This window comes from Scyliorhinus torazame, unplaced genomic scaffold, assembly GCF_047496885.1.
Source record: "Scyliorhinus torazame isolate Kashiwa2021f unplaced genomic scaffold, sScyTor2.1 scaffold_381, whole genome shotgun sequence".
In the NCBI taxonomy this organism is placed as follows: Eukaryota; Metazoa; Chordata; class Chondrichthyes; order Carcharhiniformes; family Scyliorhinidae; genus Scyliorhinus; species Scyliorhinus torazame.
This window is the reverse complement of record NW_027308108.1, coordinates 34,600-57,495: the sequence shown is the minus strand read 5'-3', so window position 1 is coordinate 57,495 and position 22,896 is coordinate 34,600. Positions and strand designations below refer to the sequence as shown.

The 22,896-nt window shown below is 44.0% G+C and overlaps 1 protein-coding gene across 1 annotated transcript; it reads left to right on the top strand.

Moving 5' to 3' along the window:
• Positions 1–21,427: 21,427 nt before the first annotated feature.
• LOC140406253 (probable G-protein coupled receptor 139) lies at positions 21,428–22,566 on the top strand. Its single transcript, XM_072494366.1, has 2 exons — positions 21,428–21,545; positions 21,656–22,566. The coding sequence occupies exons 1-2, from the start codon at positions 21,428–21,430 to the stop codon at positions 22,564–22,566; spliced, it is 1,029 nt and encodes a 342-aa protein (XP_072350467.1).
• Positions 22,567–22,896: the final 330 nt, after the last annotated feature.

Genomic DNA, 22,896 nt, shown 5'->3' with positions numbered 1-22,896 from the left:
AAATCTACTTCACCTTATTTTGAGGCTATGCCCCCTAGTTCTGCTTTCCCGACCAGTGGAAACAACCAGCCACCATCTATCCTATCTATTCCCTTCATAATTTTATCTGTTTCAATAAGACCCCCCCCCCCCCCGTATCCTTCTAAACTCCCATGAGTACAGTCCCAGTCTACGCAACCTCTCGTCATAATCTAATCCTCTCAACTCTGGGATCAACCCAGTGAATCTCCTCTGAACTCCCTCCAGTGCCAATATGTCCTTTCTCAGGTAAAGAGACCAAAACTGAACACAATACTCCAGATGCGGCCTCACCAACACCCTATACAATTGCAGAATAACCTCACTAGTCTTGAACTCCATCCCTCTAGCAATGAAAGACAAAACTCGATGAGCCTTCTTAATCACCCGTTGCAACTGCACACCAACCTTTTGCGACTCGTGAACCAGCACACCCAGGTCCCTCTGCACAGCAGCACGTTTTAACATCTTACCGTTTAAATAATAATCCATTCTGCTGTTATTCCTCCCAAAATGGATAGCCTCACACTTGGCAACATCGAATTCCATCTGCCAGACCCTAGCCCGTTCACCTAACCTATCCAAATCCTCCTGCAGACTTCCGGAATCCTCTGCACTTTTTGCTTTACCACTCATCTTAGTGTCGTCTGCAAACTTTGCCACATTGCATTTGGTCCCCAACTCCAAATCGTCGATGTAAATTGTGAACAACTGCGGGCCCAACACTGATCCTTGAGGGACCCCACTAGTTACAGGTTGCCAACCAGAGAAACACCCATTTATCCCCACTCTCTGCTTTATGTTAGTTATCTAATCCACTATCCATGCTACCACTTTACCCTCAATGCCATGCATCTTTAGTTTATGCAGCAACCTTTTGTGTGGCACCTTGTCAAAAGCTTTCTGGAAATCCAGATATACCACATCCTTTGGCTCCCTGTTATCTACTGCACTGGTAACGTCCTCAAGAAATTCTACCAAATTAGTCAGACACGACCTACCCTTTAGGAATACATGCTGCGTCCAGGTTTCCCTCCAGGTGCCCCTCTATTTCCTCCTTAATGATAGATTCCAGCATTTTCCCTACAACCGAAGTTAAGCTTACCGGCCTATAATTACCCGCTTTCTGCGACCTCCTTTTTTAAACAGTGGTGTCACGTTTGCTACTTTCCAATCCTCTGGGACCACCCCAGAGTCTAGTGAATTTTGATAAATTATCACTAGTGCGTTTACAATTTCCCTAGCCAAATCTTTTAACACTCCGGGATGCATCCCATCAGTGCCAGGAAACTTGTCTACCTTTAGCCCCATTAGCTTGCCCAATACTGCCTCCTTAGTGATTACAATCATCGCAAGGTCCTCATATCTTTATTTCCATCAGTCACTGGCATGTTATTTGTGTCTTCCACTGTGAAGACTGACCCCCAAAAAACCTGTTCGGCTCCTCAGCCATTTCCCCGTCTCCTATTATCAAATCTCCCTTCTCATCTTCCAAAGGACCAATATTTACCTTAGCCACTCTTTTTCTCTTATATATTTGACGAATCGTTTCCTATCTGCTTTTATGTTCTGAGCAAGTTTACTTTCATAGTCTATCTTACTCTTCTTTATAGCTTTTTTTAGTAGCTTTCTGTTGTCCCCTAAAGACTTCCCAGTCCTCTAATCTCCCACTACTTTTTGCCACTTTGTATGTTTTTTCCTTCAATTTGATACTCTCCCTCACCTCCTTAGATATCCACGGTCGATTTTCCCCTTTCTACCGTCTTTCTTTTTTTGTCGGTATGAACCTTTCCTGAACACTGTGAAAGATCGTTCGGAAGGTTCTCCACTGTTCCTCAACTGCTTCACCATGAAGTCTTTGCTCCCAGTCTACCTTAGCTAGTTCTTCTCTCATCCCATTGTAATCGCCTTTGTTTAAGCACAATACACAAGTGTTTGATTTCACCTTGTCATCCTCCAACTATATTTTAAATTCCACCATATTGTGGTCGCTCCTTCCAAGAGGATCCCGAACTATGAGATCATTAATCAATCCTGCCTCATTACACGGGACCAGATCTAGGACGCTTGTTCTCTTGTAGGTTCCATTACATACTGTTCCAGGAAATTATCCCGGACACATTCTATAAACTCCTCCTCAAGGCTGCCTTTACCAACCTGGTTAAATCAATCGATATGCAGATTAAAATCTCCCATGATAACCGCTGTACCATTTCTACATGCATCCGTTATTTCTTTGCTTATTGCCTGCCCTACCATCCTGTTACTATTTGGTGGCCTATAGACTACTCCTATCAGTGTCCTTTACGCCTTAATATTCCTGATTTCCACCTAAATTGATTCGACCTTGTCCTCCATAGCACCAATATCATCCCTTACTATTGCCCGGATGCCATCCTGAAACAACAAAGGTACACCACAGCCCTTAACGTCCATTCTATCCTTTCGTATAGTCTGATACACTTGGATATTTTTCTCCCAGTCGTGACCATCTTTTAACCATGTTTCAGTAATGGCCACTACATCATAGTCATTCACGATGATTTGCGCCATCAACTCATTTACCTTATTCCGTATACTACGAGCATTCAGGTAAAGTACACTTATGCTGTTTTTTATGTCTTTGTTATGAATCCTAACACCTTGATCAGTAACTTTTCGCAAATTATTTTTCCTCTTACACTTTCTCCTAATTGTCCTTGTCTTTGAACCCATATATCTGCATAATAACCTGTCACGTAACCTGCTGCCTTGCTCTCCATTAACCATTATACTGTCCATAGCTTTACCCTTCCCTTCCCCCAAACTTGCTCGTTTAATGTCCTTGTGAAATGGAATCCCTCTTTCCCGTACCACTCCTTTAGCCACGTGTTAATTTCACTAATTTTCTCTACCCTATGCCAATTGGCACATGGCTCGGTAGCAATCCAGAGATTATAACCCTAGAGGACCTGTTCTTTAATTTAGTCCCGAGTGTTTGATAATCCCCAAACAGGTCCTCTTTCCTTGTCTTACCTATGCTGTTAGTCCCAACGTGGACCACATCAACTGGATCCTCCCCCTCACTCTCCAAAATCCTTTCAAGCCGATCAGAGATGTCCCTCACCCTGGCACCGGGCAGGCAACATACCATGCGGGACTCACGATCTGGCTTACAAAGGATGCCATCAATCCCCCGAATAATAGTCCTCCTTCAACTACCACTTGCCTTTTTGCTCCCCCTTCTTGAATCGCTTCCTGTACCACGGTGCAGTGGTCAGTCAACGCATCCTCCCTACAACCCTCTTCCTCATCCACACAGAGAGCAAGTACCTCATACGTGTTGCACAAGGTCAAGGCTGAGGCTCCTCAACTCCTAAAGTCAGGATCCCCCTACCTGCCGCCCTTGCAGTCACACCACTCTGTCCCTGACCACTGACCGAATTAACAGTACTTATTCCACCAGGTGTGACTGCCTCCTGAAACAAAGCGTCCAGGCAATGTTCCCCCTCCCTGATGTGCCGCAGTGTGTGCAGCTGTCTCCAGCACATCAATTCTGAGCCGAAGTTCCTCGAGCAGCCAACACTTGCTGCAGATGTGGTCACTGACGGTCTGAATGGGATCCACCAGTTCCATGATCTTCCAGTAACAGCACATCACCTGTCCAGCCATATTCAACTAGTTAATTAATTTAAATTCTTTCTTTTTTTTATAGAACCTCAAGGATAAACCCGAACACCAACAAAAACACAGCCCTCTCTCGCCACTCACACGAACTCAGTCACACCCCTCAACGCATTTGCACTCTGTTCCAATCAGCACTCAGTCACACACCTAAACTCAGATGCACTCTGTTCCAATCAGCACTCCGTGTCTAAAGGCACGCCTGCCACACCTTTTGTACCCTGCCTGATTTCCAATGAGCCAGTAGTCCCGCTCCAGTAAGTGAAGTCTCCAACTGCCACTCGACCTGTAAACTAAGCACTTTTACATATGCACTCACCTCTCCCAGCAACCCTGCAGCCTGTGGCCTGCTCCAGGTACTGAGGTCTCTTTTAAATATGCACTCACCTCTCCCAACATCTCTGCAGCCTGTGGCCTGCTCCAGGAACTGAAGTCTCTTTTAAATATGCACTCACCTCTCCCAGAACCCTGCAGCCTGTGGCCTGTTCTAGGAACTGAAGTTTCTTTTAAATATGCACTCACCTCTCCCAGCAACCCTGCAGCCTGTGGCCTGCTCCAGGAACTGAAGTCTCTCTTAAATATGCACTCACCTCTCCCAGACACCCTGCAGCCTGTGGCCTGCTCCAGGAACTCAAGTCTCTTTTAAATATGCACTCACCGCTCCCAGCAACCCTGCAGCCTGTGGCCTGCTCCAGGAACTCAAGTCTCTTTTAAATATGCACTCACCTCTCCCAGAAACCCTGCAGCCTGTGGCCTGCTCCAGGAACTCAAGTCTCTTTTAAATATGCACTCACCTCTCCCAGAAACCCTGCAGCCTGTGGCCTGCTCTAGGAACTGAAGTTTCTTTTAAATATGCACTCACCTCTCCCAGCAACCCTGCAGCCTGTGGCCTGCTCCAGGAACTGAAGTTAATTTTAAATATGCACTCACCTCTCCCAGCAACCCTGCAGCCCCTGGCCTCCTCCAGGAACTTCAGTCTATTTTAAATATGCACTCACCTCTCCCAGCAACCCTGCAGCCTGTGGCCTACTCCAGGAACTGAAGTTTCTTTTAAATGTGCACTCACCTCTCCCAGCAACCCTGCAGCCTCACACATTCATTCCCTCCCTCAATATCTTTTCCTTCATTTCAGAAAAGTGCCTGCTCACCAACTACTCTCAGAAGCTCAGTGACGCCACCACCTCCAATCATTATCCTTCCACGCTACCCGCTATCAGCAAAGACTGTCCAATTTCGCCCATTCCCCAACCTCCCTCCCACCTGTTCTGATGGTGCCATTCACACCAGCCTTTCTGACATTTCTTCCATAAGACCAGAAGACTATAAGACATAGGAGCGGAAGTAAGGCCATTCGGCCCATCGACTCCACTCCACCATTTAACCATGGCTGATTTCAACTCCATTTACCCGCTCTCTCTCCATAGCCCTTAATTCCTCGAGAAATCAAGAATTTATCAACTTCTGTCTTAAAGACACTCAACGTCCCGGCCTCCAACGCCCTCTGTGGCAATGAATTCCACAGACCCACCGCTCTCTGGCTGAAGAAATGTCTCCTCATCTCTGTTCTAAAGTGACTACCTCTTATTCTGAGGCTGTGCCCCCGGGTCCTAGTCTCCCCTGCAAATGGAAACAACTTCCCTACATCCACCCTATCCCTTCAAGAAAGCATCACATCGTCACCTTCTGAAGGGTATTTAACGATAGGTTTGACTATCCGATATCCAGCGACTCAGATATGCTCTGAATGGATAATAATAGTTCAGAAATCGTTTCAGCGCCATTCACTCATCTATGAATGACAACTCCCACGCCTGTGTACACGGCTTTCCATTTTTACAGGTTTATTTCCTTCCATTCGCTGCCAGAAACATGATAAAGTTCTATTTGACCTTCACCTCCAGACCGGCAGCATTCCCATTCAATGACTCAACCTCCTCCATCTGGATCAAGCACAGCCAAGTTCACCAGCATGTCCTCCCTTTGCCTTCCTGACTCCCATCGGTTACCCTGTCCACTCTTTATCCACATCCAACACCTGGAGCTCAGCATAATCCTCTGCAAGCTCAGTCTATGTGAACATTGTGCATATCCCGCCTGCCATTGCATTTTTCAAGGTTTAAAACTCCACCTCCGGGTGAAACAACGATCGTTTTGAACTTCCAACAATTCACTAACCGATTTGAAAATGAAAGATAAAAATGAAAATCGCTTATTGTCACAAGTAGACTTCCAATGAAGTTACTGTGAAAAGTCCCTCGTCGCCACATTCCGGCGCCTGTTCGGAGAGGCTGATACGGGATGCTGCTGAGGATGGATCCACAGGGAGGTGTAGGTTCCATAACATCTTTGCTGAACTCCCCCACTCGCGCGGCAGGAGTCAGCCTAAAAGATGGTCACGACTGGGAGTTAATCAGGAATAGTAAGGCGAAAAGGTCACTGATAGGAGTAGTCTATAGGCCACCAAATAGTAACAGGATGGTAGGGCAGGCAATAAGCAAAGACATAACGGATGCATGTAGAAATGGTACAGCGGTTATCATGGGAGATTTTAATCTGCATATCGATTGATTTAACCAGGTTGGTAAAGGCAGCCTTGAGGAGGAGTTTATAGAATGTGCCCGGGATAATTTACTGAAACGTATGTAATGGAACCAGCAAGTGAACAAGCGGTCCTAGATCTGGTCCTGTGTAATGAGGCAGGATTGATCAATGATCTCATAGTTCGGGATTCTCTTGGAAGGAGCGACCACAACATGGTGGGACTTAAAATACAGTTGGAGGATGACAAGGTAAAATCAAACACGAGTGTTTTGTGCTTTAACAAAGGCGATTACAATGGGATGAGAGAAGAACTAGCTAAGGTATACTGGGAGCAAAGACTTCATGGTGAAGCAGTTGAGGAACAGTGGAGAACCTTCCGAGCGATCTTTCACAGTGTTCAGGAAAGGTTCATACCGACAAGAAAGTAAGACGGTAGAAAGGCGAAAAATCGACCGTGGATATCTAAGGAGTTGAGGGAGAGTATCAACTTGAAGGAAAAAACATACAAAGTGGCAAAAATTAGTGTGAGACTAGAGGACTGGGAAGTCTTTAGGGGACAACAGAAAGCTACTAAAAAAGCTATAAAGAAAAGAAAGGTAGACTATGATAGTAAACTTGCTCAGAACATAAAAGCAGATAGTAAAAGCTTTGCTCTTTGTAGTATATATAAATGATTTGGAGGAAAATGTAACTGGTCTGATTAGTAAGTTTGCAGACGACATAAAGGTTGGTGGAATTGCGGATAGCGATGAGGACTGTCGGAGGATACAGTAGGATTTAGATTGTCTGGAGACTTGGGCGGAGAGATGGCAGATGGAGTTTAATCCGGACAAATGTGAGGTAATGCATTTTGGAAGGACTAACGCAGGTAGGGAATATACAGTGAATGGTAGAACCCTCAAGAGTATTGAAAGTCAAAGAGATCTAGGAGTACAGGTCCACAGGTCATTGAAAGGGGCAACACAGGTGGATAAGGTAGTCAAGAAGGCATACGGCATGCTTGCCTTCATTGGCCGGGGTATTGAGTATAAGAATTGGCAGGCCATGTTGCAGCTGTATAGAACCTTAGTTAGGCCATACTTGGAGTATAGTGTTCAATTCTGGTCGCCACACTACCAGAATGATGTGGAGGCTTTAGAGAGGGTGCAGAAGAGATTTACCAGAATGTTGCCTGGTATGGAGGGCATTAGCTATGAGGAGCGGTTGAATAAACTCGGTTTGTTCTCACTGGAACGAAGGAGGTTGAGGGGAGACCTGATAGAGGTATACAAAATCATGAGGGGCATAGACAGAGTGGATAGTAAGAGTCTTTTCCCCAGGGTAGAGGGGTCAATTACTAGGCGGCATAGGTTTAAGGTGAGAGGGGCAAGGTTTAGAGTAGATGTACGAGGCAAGTTTTTTACGCAGAGGGTAGTGGGTGCCTGGAACTCGCTACCGGAGGAGGTGGTGGAAGCAGGGACGATAGTGACATTTAAGGGGCATCTTGACAAATACATGAATAGGATGGGAATAGAAGGATACGGACCCAGGAAGTGTAGAAGATTGTAGTTTAGTCGGGCAGCATGGTCGGCGCGGGCTTGGAGGGCCGAAGGGCATGTTCCTGTGCTGTACATTTTTTTGTTCTTTGTTCTTTGTACAAATATATAATACAAAAAAGAGTGGCTAACGTAAATATTGGTCCTTTGGAAGATGAGAAGGGAGATTTAATAATAGGAGACGGGGAAATGGCTGAGGAGCCGAACAGGTTTTTTGAGTCAGTCTTCACAGTGGAAGACACAAATAACATGCCAGTGACTGATGGAAATAAAGACATGATAGGTGAGGACATTGAGATGATTGTAATTACGAAGGAGGCAGTATTGGGCAAGCTAATGGGGAAAAAGTTAGACAAGTCTCCTGGCCCTGATGGGGTGCATCACAGAGTGTTAAAAGAGATGTCTAGGGAAATTGTAAACGCACTAGTGATAATTTATCAAAATTCACTCGACTCTGGGGTGGCCCCAGAGGATTGGAAAGTAGCATACGTGACGCCACTGTTTAAAAAAGGAGGTCGCAGAAAGCGGGTAATTATAGGCCGGTAAGCTTAACTTCGGTTGTAGGGGAAATGCTGGAATATATCATTAAGGAGGAAATAGCGGGGCACCTGGAGGGAAATTGTCCCATTGGGTAGATGCAGAATGGGTTCATAAAAGGTAGGTCGTGCCTGACTAATTTGGTAGAATTTTTTGAGGACTTTACAAGTGCAGTACATAACGGGGAGCCAATGGATGTGGTATATCTGGATTTCCAGAAAGCTTTTGACAAGGTGCCACACAAAAGGTTGCTGCATAAACTAAAGGTGCATGGCATTGAGGGTAAAGTGGTAGCATGGGTAGAGGATTGGTTACCTAACAGAAAGCAGAGAGTGGGGATAAATGGGTGTTTCTCTGGTTGGCAACCTGTAACTGGTGGGGTCCCTCAAGTATCAGTGTTGGGCCCGCAGTTGTTCACTACTTACATAGATGATTTGCTGTTGGGGACCAAGTGCAATGAGTCAAAGTTTGCAGACGACACTAAGATGAGTGGTAAAGCAAAAAGTGCAGCGGATACCAGAAGTCTGCGGATGAATGTGGATAGGTTAGGTGAACGGACTAGGGTCAGCCAGATGGAATTCAATGTTGCCAAGTGCGAGGCTATCCATTTTGGGTGGAATAACAGCAGAATGGATTATTATTTAAACGGTAAGATGTTAAAACATGCTGCTGTGCAGAGGGACCTGGGTGTGCTGGTGCACGGGTCGCAAAAAGTTGGTGTGCAGGTGCAACAGGTGATTAAGAAGGCTAATCGAGTTTTGTCTTTCATTGCTAGAGGGATGGAGTTCAATACTAGGGAGGTAATGCTGCAATTCTATAAGGTGTTGGTGAGGCCACATCTTGGGTATTGTGTTCAGTTTTGGTCTCCTTACCTGAGAAAGGACATATTGGCACTGGAGGGAGTGCAGAAGAGATTCAAGAAGTTGAACCCAGAGTTGAGGGGATTAGATTATGAGGAGAGATTGTGTAGACTGGGACTGTACTCATTGGAGTTTAGAAGGATGCGGGGGGGATATTATGAAACAGATAAAATTATGAAGGGAATAGATAGGATAGATGCGGGCAGGTTGTTTCCACTGTTCGGGGAAAGCAGAACTAGGGGGCATAGCCTCAAAATAAGCGGAAGTAGATTTTGGACCGAGCTAAGGAGGAACTTCTTCACCCGAAGGGTTGTGAATCTTTGGAATTCCTTGCCAGAGAAGCAGTTGAGCCTCCTTCTTTAAATGTTTTAAAGAAAAAAATAGATACCTTTCTAAGGAATAAAGGGATTCGGGGATATGGTGTACGGGCCGCAGAGTGGGGCTGAGTCCACAAAGATCAGCCATTATCTCATTGAATGGCGGACCAGGCTCGAGGGGCCAGATGGCCTACTCCTGTTCCTAGTTCTTATGTTCTTACTCTCATTATATTGGACAGTCAGAGATTTTTTTCCCAGGGTAGACGGGTCAATTACTAGGGGGCATAGGTTTAAGTTGCGAGGGGAAAGATTTCGAGGCGATGTCCGAGGCAAGTTTTCTTACACAGAGGGTAGTGGGTGCCTGGAACCCGCTGCCGGAGGAGGTGGTGGAAGCAGGGACGATAGTGACATTTAATGGGCATCTTGACAAACACATGAACAGGATGGGAATAGAGGCAGACGGACCCTGGAAGTGCAGAAGAATTTAGTTTAGACGAGCAGCATGGTCGGCACAGGCTTGGAGGGCCGAAGGGCCTGATCCTGTGCTGTACTTTTCTTTGTTCTTGTACTTATTTCCCTCTTATTCTACATCCCTCTGTCAGAATGGCAGTTTGATCTGCTCTTCATTTTGCCTGTTGAACTCAACCGTGAATTGACCTGTTTCAGATCAAAAGCAGTGCTCCTATACTCTGGAATGATCTGTGCTGGTCACGGTTGAAGGTAGTAGCAGAGGGGTGCCATGTTTAGGGTTGCTGCTGGTGTTCAGGATCCCGTGTTTGCGCTCCACCGCTTTCCCATGATCTCCTCTGGACAGGGTTTCTTATTCCCAATAGATAAGGAAGTATTCCCCCACAACTCAGCACAATTCTGGAAGGAAGGTGCGCTAGAGTTCCAGATATAATAGCTGAACGGGTGTGAGAAGTACCTGATCTCCGAAATGTCTCACACAATGTAAATATCTGGCTTTGAAAGCAGGCCAATGCAGGCCAGCAGCACGGTTTAATTCCCGTTCCAGCCTCCCCAAACAGGCGCCGGAATGTGGCGACCAGTGGCTTTTCACAGTAACTTCATTTGAATCCTACTTGTGACAATAAGCGATTTTCATTTCATTTTCTTTTCATTTCAACTGATCCTGGGTGGGGGGGGGGGGGGGGAGAGTGGGGGGGATGTTACATGTTCCCCAGGAGGGGAATGGGAGGTCTCGGAAACGGATGTGGGAATGATCCGGAGTGGGACACGATTCCCAGGTGCTTTTGGCCAGGGTTTAAAAAAGTCCAAAGTATATCATGGAATTAACCTGACCTACAACTTTTTACTAATTTTGGTTATGAGGAGCACAGTGGCCTATCTTTCAGGGGTTATTCAACAGGGGCCTTATGCACTTTCAATCAAACACAAAGTTTATTCTGCAACTTCAGTTAATATTTCTAGAAACACACACAGTTAGCACCTTTATCAACAACAAACATAAATACCCCACACAGCTACTGTACTCTCTCTATATATAAAACGTAATAACTTCCCTTCAACTGTTTCAATTCGATAACAACATCCACTAAACCAGGAAAACCATTTTACCAAAATCTGTAGGTTCGAATTCTTTCCAGGAAACAGTTAACACTTTTAAATTATCAAGTTATCTGGACACATTTTAACATTCAGAGAGAGAGAGAGCAAATAAATCAGCTTTGTCTGAATCCAGCTTCCAACTGTGTAAACCAAAAGCGAAACTCACAGCCACAGCCCAGCATCACCCACACCATTACATCGCTGCAGCCATTTGAGAAGACAAAACATTTCTTAAAGGCAGACTCCCATGACACCTCCCACCAAGAAGAAAAATAAATCATCAACTTCAAGATGGTTTCATTTTTCACCTTTTCACTTTAATTTAAGAAAAGCTGAGAATAACTATACATTTTTTAGAAAACAAAACCCAAACAGGCAATCATTCATAATAATACTGTCCATTTTAGTTCTCCTTCCACCATCGAACCTTCTGCTCTTCATCACATTGGTGACAAAGCATCGGCTATCACGTTTTCCCGTCCTGCCACATCTTCAATTTTTAAATGAAATGGCTGCAACAATAAACTCCATCGAAACAATCTTGCATTGTTATTCCGGAATCGCTCCAAAACGTCAATGCATTATGATCAGTATATATAATTGTTTCAGAAAAATTGCTGGTCACATAAATGTGAAAATGTTGCAAAGCCAGCACCAAGCTAAAGTCTCTTTCTCAATCGTTGAAAAAATCCTCTGGTGATTATTCAATTTCTTGGAAAAAAATCTAATCGGCCGCTCTATTCCTTCGCTGTCTTCTTGCAACAGCACAGCACCTACACCCACGTCACTCGCATCGACAGCCACTTTGAATCGTTGTGCATAATTTGGGGTAGCCAACACAGGAGCAGTGTTTAACACAGCCTTCAGGCCGTGAAATGCCTGTTGACACTCCGTCGTCCACTGAAATTTGTTGCGCTTCTTGAGCAAGTCCTTCAGTGGAGCAACCACACTGCTAAAATACGCACAAATTTTCGGTACACTCCCCTCATGCCAAGAAATCGCATTATTTCCCGTTATGTAAAGGGTATTGGAAGCTCGCCAATAACTTTTGTTTTCACACCGCGTGGGACCATTCGACCCTGTCCGTTTGTATGGGCAAGGAACGTGACTTGGGCTTTGCCAAATTCACTTTTGGGTAGATTTACCATGAACCCCGCCGACTGAAGTCGATCGAGTAACTCCATCAGATGTTTTAAATGTTCTTTCCATGTCTGACTAAAAATCACCAGATCATCGATGTAGATAAATAAAATAATAAATAAATTGACTTATTGTCACAAGTAGGCTTCAAATGAAGTTACTGTGAAAAGCCCCTAGTCGCCACATTCCGACGCCTGTTCGGGGAGGCTGGTACAGGAATTGAACTGTGCCGCTGGCCTGCATTGGTCTGCTAACAAAGCCAGCGATTTAGCCCTGTGCTAAACCAGCCCCACAATTTGGTAATCTTGAACCAACTTTGTTGGTTAACCGTTGAAATGTGGTTGGGGCGTTTTTCATGCAAAATGGCATAACTTTGAACTGGTATATGCCATCTGGAGTCACAAAAGCTGAAATCTCCTTCGCCCTTTCGAATAAAGGTACCTGCCAGTAACCTTTAAGGAAATTCAGTTTGGAAATAAAACCTGATTGTCCCACCTTCTCAATGCAGTCCTCCAAGCGCGGGATAGAATAAGAGTCCGTTCTTGTAACTGCATAACCTTTCTATCGTCCACACACAATCACTATGGGTGAGCTCCATTGGCTGCCACAGACTTCAATTATGCCATTTGTAAGCACACTTTCGATTTCTTTGTTAACCTGTGCCAATTTTAAAGGATTAAGTCGATATGGATGTTGTTTAATTGGAACAGTATTTCCCACATCTACATCATGTATAGCCATTTAGTTGTTCACAATTTATCTCCACAAACTTGCCCACGTGATATCAATAACTATTTCAGGTCAGTTTGTTTGCCCCCTGGAAGGCAACTCAACACATTATCCCAATGCTTAAGAACATCCTTGTTATCCAATTTAATTTGAGGAAAGTCAGGTTCAGAGTCATCTGGGGCAGCACGTTGGTGCAGTGGTTAGCACTGCTGCCTCATGGTGCCGAGGTCTTATGATTAAGAAGGGGATCAGGGGTTATGGAAAGAAGGCAGAAGAATGGGGATGAGAAACTATCAGCGATGATTGAATGGCGAAGCAGACTCGATGGACCGAGTGGCCTAATCGTGCTCCTATGTCTTCTGGTCTTATGGTCGCAGGTTCGATCCCGGCTCAGGGCCACTGTCCACGTGAAGTTTGCACATTTTCCCCGTGTTTGCGTGGGTTTCACCCGCACAACCCAAATATGTGCACTGTAGGTGGATTGACCATGCTAAATTGCCCTTTAATTGGAAAAAAATAATTGGCCACTCTAAATTTATTAAAATAAAAAAAATTAAAATTCAGTCTCCTGGATTTCGTTCTTCACTTTGAATTAGGATCAGTAAAACCTCCTCACTTAATTTCCTTTCCATCAGATTAGGTCCACAAACCCAAGTTTTTAAAGGTTCACCTACCACTGGAAACAACACTAACATTTATCTCGAATAAAACTGCAAACTTTTAGTTTCTTGTCCGCTACCCGTTTCATCACATGCTGTGTAACTTCGATGTTGTCTAGCCAATTCACCTGCTGTATTTAATCGTTCCCTAAAATTTGACACGTCATCCAGGAATGTAATTTCACACTGCTCACTTACCAATTTCTCCTTAATCAATTTAAGTGGTCCTCTTACCTCATGACCAGAAACTAATTCAAAAGGACTGGATTTGGTTGACTCAGTAGGTGCATCCCTAATTGCAAACATTACAAATGGCAGTCCTTTGTCCCAATCCGCTGGATGATCTTGACAATAAGCCCTAGACGTTGTCTTTGACGTCTGATGCCACCGTTCTAATGCTCCCTGCGATTCTGGATGGTATGGAATTGATTTAAATTGTTTTACTCCTAAGCTATCAATAACTTCCTTGTATAACCTTGAGGCAAATGATCCTTGATCCGATTTTATTTCTGTGGGTAATCCATAACGAGTAAGAATTTCAGTAACTCCTCCAGAATCTTTTTAGCTGTAATATTGCGTACTGGAATGGCCTCTGGAAACCTAGTAGACACATCCATTCTAGTAAAAATATATTGATTCCCACTTTTCATTTTAGGAAGCGGTCCTATGCAATCAATTAAGACCCTTGTAAAAGGTTCCTCAAATGCTGGAATGGGTATTAAGGGCACTGGTTTTATCACTGCTTGAGGTTTCCCTATCGCTTGACATGTGTGACATGATCTACAAAAGTTAACTCCATCTTTATATAGTCCACGGCAATAAAAAAAAATCTGGATTTTAGCTTGCGTTTTCCTTATTCCCAAATGGCGTCCGAATGGTACCTCATGTACAACTCGCAACACCTCCTTTCTATAACCTACCGGCAATACCACTCCATGAACGTCTGCTCACTTTTCATCCGCCTGCATATTTAAAGGTCTCCATTTGCTCATTAAGCCATTACTTTTACGGTAATAACACTCTGGTATACACGCAGATTCCACTTCCGTGTATGCTTCCTGATACATCTGTTTTATTTCTATATCTTTCTGTTGTAACTCCGCCAATTTTCCTGAACTGAAAATATCCGCCTCATCCGCCACCTGTTCGTGTTTTTTTCCCACTCTCTGATCAAAAATATTTTCTGATTATTGAACTTTAACTTTATCTTCACTCTTTGACTTCTCCTCTTGTCCTAACCTGTGACTTTGCGACATTGTTACTGCACAATCCGGAAAAATCCCAGGATATTCGTCCTTCAACACTTCAGTTGCCTGATTCTCCATTGGCTTATCAACCACAGTCGGCATCACTCCGGCGTGCCATCCAGCTATATAATTACCCAAGATAAACTGTATTCCTGGACAGCTAGTTTCTCGATTACTCCAACTACCACTTTACCACTCTTCACTGGACTTTCTAGCCTTACCCTTTATAATGGAACACGACTCCTTTCACACTGAATTCAACATATTACCAACTTTTCTGGGAATATGCCTTCCAAATTACATAACTCGTCATCTCTTACCAGCAAAGATTGACTTGTTCCCATATCTCTTCAAATTGTGTCTTATTTACCTGCTCCTCCTGATACACATGAGTAAACTTTACCCACACAAGTAAATTATTTGAAGAGATCTGGCAGCTTCTTATCAATCACCTCTTGATCAGGCTGTACAATCTTTTGCACCTCCTCCTTTGCTTCAATTGGGCTTCCCTTTACCACTTTAACAGACCCCACTGGCGTATCCTGTTTTATCACATCAGCCTTCCCAGTCCTTTTTTTCAACCCCCAACACTGTGACTTTACATAGACTACTATATTAGAGTAAGAGCACCTGAAACTTTTCATTTCTCTTCCACCCTCCTGGATTTATTTTTTAATCTGAGGTACACTCTTCTCATTATGTCCCATCAGATCACCTCCACCTTTACCACTTGAGTATTTCTTTTTTCCCCAGTGTTTATCCCTCACAGGCTGAAACTGATGTCGGAAATCAAACTTTGATTTTTGAACTAATTCGTAAACATCTGCCATTCCTGCTGCTAATCGAGCAGTTTTAACCCTCTGCTCTTCCACATGAGTTCTCACTACATCAGGAATTGAATTTTTTAACTCCTTCAAAAGGAGAATTTCTCTAACATCTCCATACGTTTTGTCCAATTTCAAAGTCCTTATCCACCTGTCAAAATTACTCTGTTTGATCCTTTCAAACTCCATGTGTGTTTGACCAAGTTCTTTCCTCAAATTTGTAAACCTTTTTTGTTGGCTTCAGGCACTAGTTCATATGTCCTAAGATGTATTTTGTCACATTCTCATACGTCCCAGGTATCTCCTCTGATAGTGATGCAAACACTTCACTAGCTCTACCTAACAATTTCGTTTGAATCAGTAATACCCACATGTCCTGTGGCCATTTAATTTGTTAACTGCCTTCTCAAACGAAATGAAAAAGGCGTCTACATCCTTCTCATCAAACAGTGGCAATCCTTGGACATGTTTAAATAGATCCCCACCAAGCCTTTGACTATGATGCTCATGCTCACTATCCTCATCACTATCCTCAAACAGCTTTTCACGTTTCATGGCCATTTTCCGAAGTTCAAAATCTCTCCTTTTCCCTTTCTTGTCTCTCTTTTTATTTTTCCTCTCCAATCTCTTTCTCTCTCGTTTTATTTTTCCTTGATCTGTACCTCCCTTTTTCTCTCTTTTTGTTCTGTTGGGGCTATTCTTTGTTTCCCCTCATTTTGTATTCAAGCTGCATTAATTCTTTTTCATGTTCAAGTTGCTTGACCTGTAATTGAATTCTTGCCATTTCCAATGAGTCTCACTGTTTCTAATGCAACTTTAAATGTTCAGCTACTGCTGAAATTACCTCTTCCATTCGTATTTTATCAGGCAGTGTTAACTGCAATGTTTTTGCCAAATCCAAAAGCCTTTGTTTATTCTCTGTCCGTAAGGTACTGCGCGTTACCATGTCCACACCAAAAATCATCTGATCTTCTGAAAGAGCCATTAACCACAACACAGTCCCGACCTAAAATGGAATACCACACATGAAAAGCAAACACAAAAATGCTCACCCCTCACTGTCTTTAAGTTCACTAAGCCAACCCAATCATGAATGATAGACTTTTATCCCACAAGCCCACAATTTGTTACGGGCCAGGGTTTAGAAAACTCCAAAATGTATCATGGAGTTAACCTGACCTACAACTGTTTATTGATTTTGGTTACGAGGAGCACAAGGGCCTATCTTTCACGTGTTATTCAGCAGAGGCCTCAAACACTTTTAATCAAAAACAGAGTTTATTCTATGAATTCAGTTAATATTGCTAGAAACACACACAGTAAGCATCTTTATTAACTGCAAACATAAATCCCCCACACAGCTACAGTACGCTATATACATATAAACAACGCTTAATAACTTCCCTTTCAACTGCTTCAATTCGATAACACCATCCACTCAACCAGGGAAAGCTTTTTACCAAAAACAGTGGGTTTGAATTTTTTCCAGAAAACAGGTAGCACTTTTAAATTATCAATTGATCTGGACGCATTTCAACATGCAGAGAGAGCGAGACCAAAGAAACCTTCTTTGTCTGAATCCAGCTTCCAACTGTGTAAACCCAAAGTAAAACACAGAGCCACAGCCAGCTCCCAGATCATAACGAAAGTGAAAACCAGAGCCACAGCCCAGCTCCACCCACATAATGTCATCACTGCAGCCATTTGAGAAGACAAAACATTTCTTAAAGGCACACTCGCGTGACACAGGGAATCTGATGACGGGACTTATGTCTGATCCTGTTGGAAGGGGGGGGGGTGTAGAGAGAGATACAGATTAATTCCGTTGATGCTTTTTTAACTCCAGGTGGCCAGGAATCCAAGTTCCACCATGTGATTCAGACGAGATCTGCCGACTGGAGAATTATTTCAAACAGCCACGCAAATGGTATCTTGTATCCCTTTGAAAACACTCAAATGTTCCTCAATGAATTGAGGTGAATAATAGTTCCAGAAAGTTAATCAAGTCAAGTATTATCATTTGATGCTCGCTTTCCTCTTCCTTCTGGAGGAGAAAAGGCATTACAATCTCCGGAGATTTAACAATTCTTTCCACCCAGTCCTGAACAGTCTTGTGACCCTTTTTGACAGGAGTCATGACAGTTGACAACAGCTGAACTGCACAAGATATTGTCATGTGAGAGTAACTTTAAGAAATTGATGTTTAAGCAATGTACCTTTAAGGAATGGAGTTAATCATATTACTGAAGTGATGTCAGAGGTTGGGGTGAGCTGAGCTCACTTCTGCTGTTGGTTTCATTTTTGCTGAGAGCAGTTTAAAAGTGTCTGGCTGGTTTTGCTGAGGGCAGCTTAAAAGTGCCTGGCTGGTTTTGCTGTGAGCTGCTTAAAAGGAAGAAGCCAGTTTGAGACAGCTGCTTGCGAAGTTCTGGTTTGAGCTGCTTGAAGGGAGCAAGCCAGTTTGAAAAAGCAGCTTGGGTGTGTCTGTGTGTTTCCAGAGAGCTGCAGGAGAAAAGCAAAGTGCTGGAGCTCAAGTGAACCAAGCTGATATATCTCTGCCATCAATCAGAAAATATGTATATTCTGTGAACTGGTGTGTTACTGTTTTGATGGTTTGAAGCCTTTTGGATTGGATTGGATTGGATTTGTTTATTGTCACGTGTACAGAGGTTCAGTGCAAAGTATTTTTCTGCGAGCAGCTCAACAGATCATTAATTACATGAGAAGAAAAGGGAATACAAGAAAATACATAATAGGGCAACACAACATATACAATGTAACTACATAATCACTAGCATCGGATGAAGCAGACAGGGTGTAGTGCTAATGAGGTCAGTCCATAAGAGGGTCATTTAGGAGTCTGGTGACGGTGGGGAAGAAGCTGTTTTTGAGTCTGTTCGTGCATGTTCTCGGACTTCTGTATCTCCTGTCCGATGGAAGAAGTTGGAAGAGTGAGTAAGCCGGGTGGGAGGGATCTTTGATTATGCTGCCCGCTTTCCCCAGGCAGCGGGAGGTGTAGATAGAGTCAATGGATGGGAGGCAGGTTCGTGTGATGGACTGGGCGGTGTTCACGACTCTCTGACGTTTCTTGCGGTCCTGGGCCGAGCAGTTGCCAGACCAGGCTGCGATGCAGCCCGATAGGATGCTTTCTATGGTGCATCTGTAAAAGTTGGTAAGGGTCAATGTGGACATGCCGAATTTCCTTAGTTTCCTGTGGAAGTATAGGCGCTGTTGTGCTTTCTTGGTGGTAGCGTCGACGTGGGTGAACCAGGACAGATTTTTGGAGATTTGCACCCCTCGGAATTTGAAACGGCTAACCATCTCCACCTCGGCCCCGTTGATGCTGACAGGGGTGTGTACAGTACTTTGCGTCCTGAAGTCAGTTACCAGCTCTTTAGTTTTGCTGGCATTGAGGGAGAGATTGAGGGAGTGCTTCGAGTTTCAATCCTCATATATAACAATATATTTACACATCGATGACAGGGTCTGATCAACAGGAGGTCTCATCGGAGGGAAGGGGGTTAGTTTCATTGTGACAAGAGCCTAAAATGTTCCTGGTGTGATTGTGAGGGTCATTAAGCCTGAGGTGGAGTCTGATCCTGAGGCGTTACCAATGTCACCGTGGACTGATTCCAGAGATATATAACTGATCTGTCAGATATGGGAAGGGTAGGATCATGTTACTCCTGGCAACCTGACCCTCAGGCGCTACTCTGTTGTCAGCACAGGTAATGGTTCTCAACCTCAGTTGTTCCTGATTCCGAGATATTGTGTCTGAAGTTTGATAAGTCCGCATTGATGGAATAATAGAACCATAGAAAACATAGAACTCAGAAGACGTTGAATCGACTCATGTTGTCGTTGACGGCGAAAATGTCACCCAAGTGCCCTTTCTAATTCCATGTTCCTGCACCCGACATCTAGCCCTGTATCTTACAGCTCTAAACGTACCGCTTAAAAGGGTTTCGGGTCTCTGCCTCCACCACCAACACGGGCAGCGTATTCCACACTCCCACTGCCCACTGCGTCAAAGGTTTTCCCTCATGCCGCCGCTAAACCTTCTGCCACTTACCTTGAGCCTATAACCCCTGGGTTTTGAACTCTCCCGTCTCCTCTGTCTAACCCCTCAATCGTGCCACCCCTCAGTCTTTTCTGATCCAAGAAAAAATAACAAAACCCTCTTCAATCTCTCGACACACCCAAAATTCGCCAGCCTAGGGAACATTCTGGTAAATCATCTCTGCATTATCTCCAGGGGAGTGGAGGCTTCCTGTAACCTGGTGTCCAGACAATACTGCAGCTTTGACCTCGCCAGAGTCTTCCGCATTTCCATCATTATATCCCTGCGTTTTCACTCAATACCTCTGTCTCTGAAAGAAAGCATCCCATTGTCCTTCACCTGGGTCTAATCCACAAAACGTATTTTTATTCTGAAAACGATCTGTTGGATTCGTTCGGTTTATTCCTGGTGAGAGTCCAATCACGGGCGGATTCCGAAACTGTGAAAACGTTGATATGAATGAGAATCCATGATAGGAAATGCTCAAAGCTGCAACGTGTCAAATCTTGGGCCTGGGATTATTGCAGAAGAAATATGTTGATCCAAATTTGGGCAATGTTTGGTACTGGGTATGATCCTGGCATGGATAGAGGATTGGCTGACTGACGAAGGCAGAGAGTGGGGATAAAGGGGTCTTTTTCAGGATGGCAGCCGGTGACTAGTGGTGTGCCTCAGGGGTCTGTGCTGGGACCACAACTTTTCGCAATATACATTCATGATCTGGAAGAAGGAACTGAAGGCAGTGTTGCTAAGTTTGCAGATGATACAACTATCTGTAGAGGGACAGGTAGAATTGAGGAAGCAACGGGCTTCAGAAGAACTTGGACAAGCTACGAGAGTGGGCAATGAAGTGGCAGATGGAATACAATGTGGAAAAGTGTGAGGTTATGCACTTTGGAAGAAGGAATAGAGGCATAGACTATTTTCTAAATGGGAAGATGTTAAGGAAATCAGAAGCACAAAGGGGCTTGGAAATCCTTATTCATGATTCTCTTAAGGTTAACGTGCAGGTTCAGTCGGCAGTTAGGAAGGCAAATGCAATGTTATCATTCATGTCGAGAGGGCTAGAATACAAGATCAAGTATGTACATCTGAGGCTAAATAAGGCTCTGGTCAGACACCATTTGGAGTATTGTGAGCAGTTTTGGGCCCTGCATCTTAGGAAGAATGTGCTGGCCTTGGAAACGGTCCAGAGGAGGTTCACAAGAATGATCCCTGGAATGAAGAGCTTGTCGTATGGGGAACGGTTGAGGACTCTGGGTCTGTACTCGTTGGAGTTCAGAAGGATGAGGGGATATCTTCTTGAAACTTACAGGATACTGCGAGGCCTGGATAGAGTGGATGTGGAGAGGATGTTTCCACTTGTAGAAAAAAAAACTAGAAGAAGAGGACACAATCGCAGACTAAAGGGACGGTCCTTTAAAACAGAGATGAGGAGGAATTTCGTCAGCCAGACGGTGGTGAATCTGTGGAACTCTTTGCCACAGAAGGCTGTGGTGGCCAAATCACTGAGTGTTTTTAAGACAGAGATAGATAGATTCTTGATCAATAACGGGATCAGGGATTATGGGGAGAAGGCAGGAGAATGGGGATGAGAAAAACATCAGCCATGATTGAATGGCGGAGCAGGCTCGATGGGCCGAGTGGACTAATTCTGCTCCTATGTCTTATGGTCTTATGGAGACGGACGAAACTGGAAGAGGGTCAATTGTTTTTTTCAATACATCAGGGATGGTGGGAAGCTATTCGTGTTTCCTTATTGTCTGCAAGGATCAGATAGATGTTTGCCTGAAACAACGAACGCCCAATCCTAGGGAAAGTGCTATTCCTGGTGCTGCCAAAGAACTGAGTGAGACGATAATTCTGACGTCTAACACCGGGTGTCTATGTGTTGGCTGTGCGCTCTACTGGGGTAACAAATCTGATCGTTAATTTACTGTCTCTTCTCACTTCTTACAGCTAATGCATTAGGAATTGTGATTCTCTCCCGGGGAAAGTGTGGCCTCTCCAAGTGTACTACTCGCTACCTGGTATCTATGGCAACGGCGGATCTACTGGTCATTATAACTCAGATCATACTGACTCGCCTCAAGTATTATTATTTCCCATCGTCTTTCCTGGACATCACCCCTCTGTGTAATATTCGCATTCTCCTTATTCTTGTGGCCACAGACTGTTCTGTCTGGTTCACGGTCGCTTTCTCCTTTGATCGATTTGTGGCCATTTGTTGCAATGAACTGAGGAGGAATCTTTGCACTGGGAAAACTGCGACTGTTATTCTGGGAACAACATTCATTTTGCTCTGCATACAGAACATCCCCTTTTATTTGACATATGAACCTGGAGTGATAATCGACAATGTACCTTGGTATTGTAATATAAAGCCAGGATATTTTACTGAACCCCTTTGGGTAGGATTAGATTGGTTCGATACAATTATAACCCCACTGCTCCCATTTGCATTAATTCTGTTGCTCAACACCCTGACAGTCAGACACATTTTATTGGCCAGTCGAGTCCGTAAAGGATTGAAGTTCCAGAACAACGGAGGGAATAACAGTGACCCAGAGATGGAGAGCAGGAGGAAGTCCGTGATTTTACTCTTCACCATATCCACCACCTTCATACTTTTATGGTTGGTGAATGTCATAGAGTTTTTCTATTATATCATTACTGGGAAAAATACCACGGATTACACTCTTCCTGAATCGATATTTCAACAGGTCGGATATATGTTGTTGAATTTAAGTTGCTGCACCAATACGTTTATTTATGGGGTGACCCAGTCAAAATTCAGAGAGCAGCTCAGAAATGTGCTGACATATCCGGTTACATCAATTATTCAAGTAATAAATAAACAGAACAACTGAAAACAGTACAGAGGCTGATCCCAGTATTTTCAGTGCATCAATAGATTATTTATCCATATAAGTGTAGTAGAGTGCCCAAGCGGGCGTTTTGTGACTAAGGCAGTTCTGTGAGGCGGGGGCGAGGTGCTCCTTTCATTTCCTGCCTCTCCTCAATGTGTGTGAGGGGAGCGGAGTACTTTTTAAAACTTCATTGAATTGTAAATCAATGCTTTAGCAAGAATAGGGACTTAGTTGATTTATTTTTTTAACTTTAATAGTCTTCTAAAGTTTGTAATTGAAAGGACGTACTCATGGCAGGAGATCTCGAGGCTGCAGTGTGCTCCTCTGCTC

Excerpts from the sequence above, each read along its gene's own strand:
- LOC140406253 (XM_072494366.1), top strand. The coding sequence starts at position 21,428 with ATGGTGGGAAGCTATTCGTGTTTCCTTATTGTCTGCAAGGATCAGATA. Across the intron at positions 21,546-21,655 it reads TGGTGCTGCCAAAGAACTGA|CTAATGCATTAGGAATTGTG; the intron begins GTGAGACGATAA and ends CACTTCTTACAG.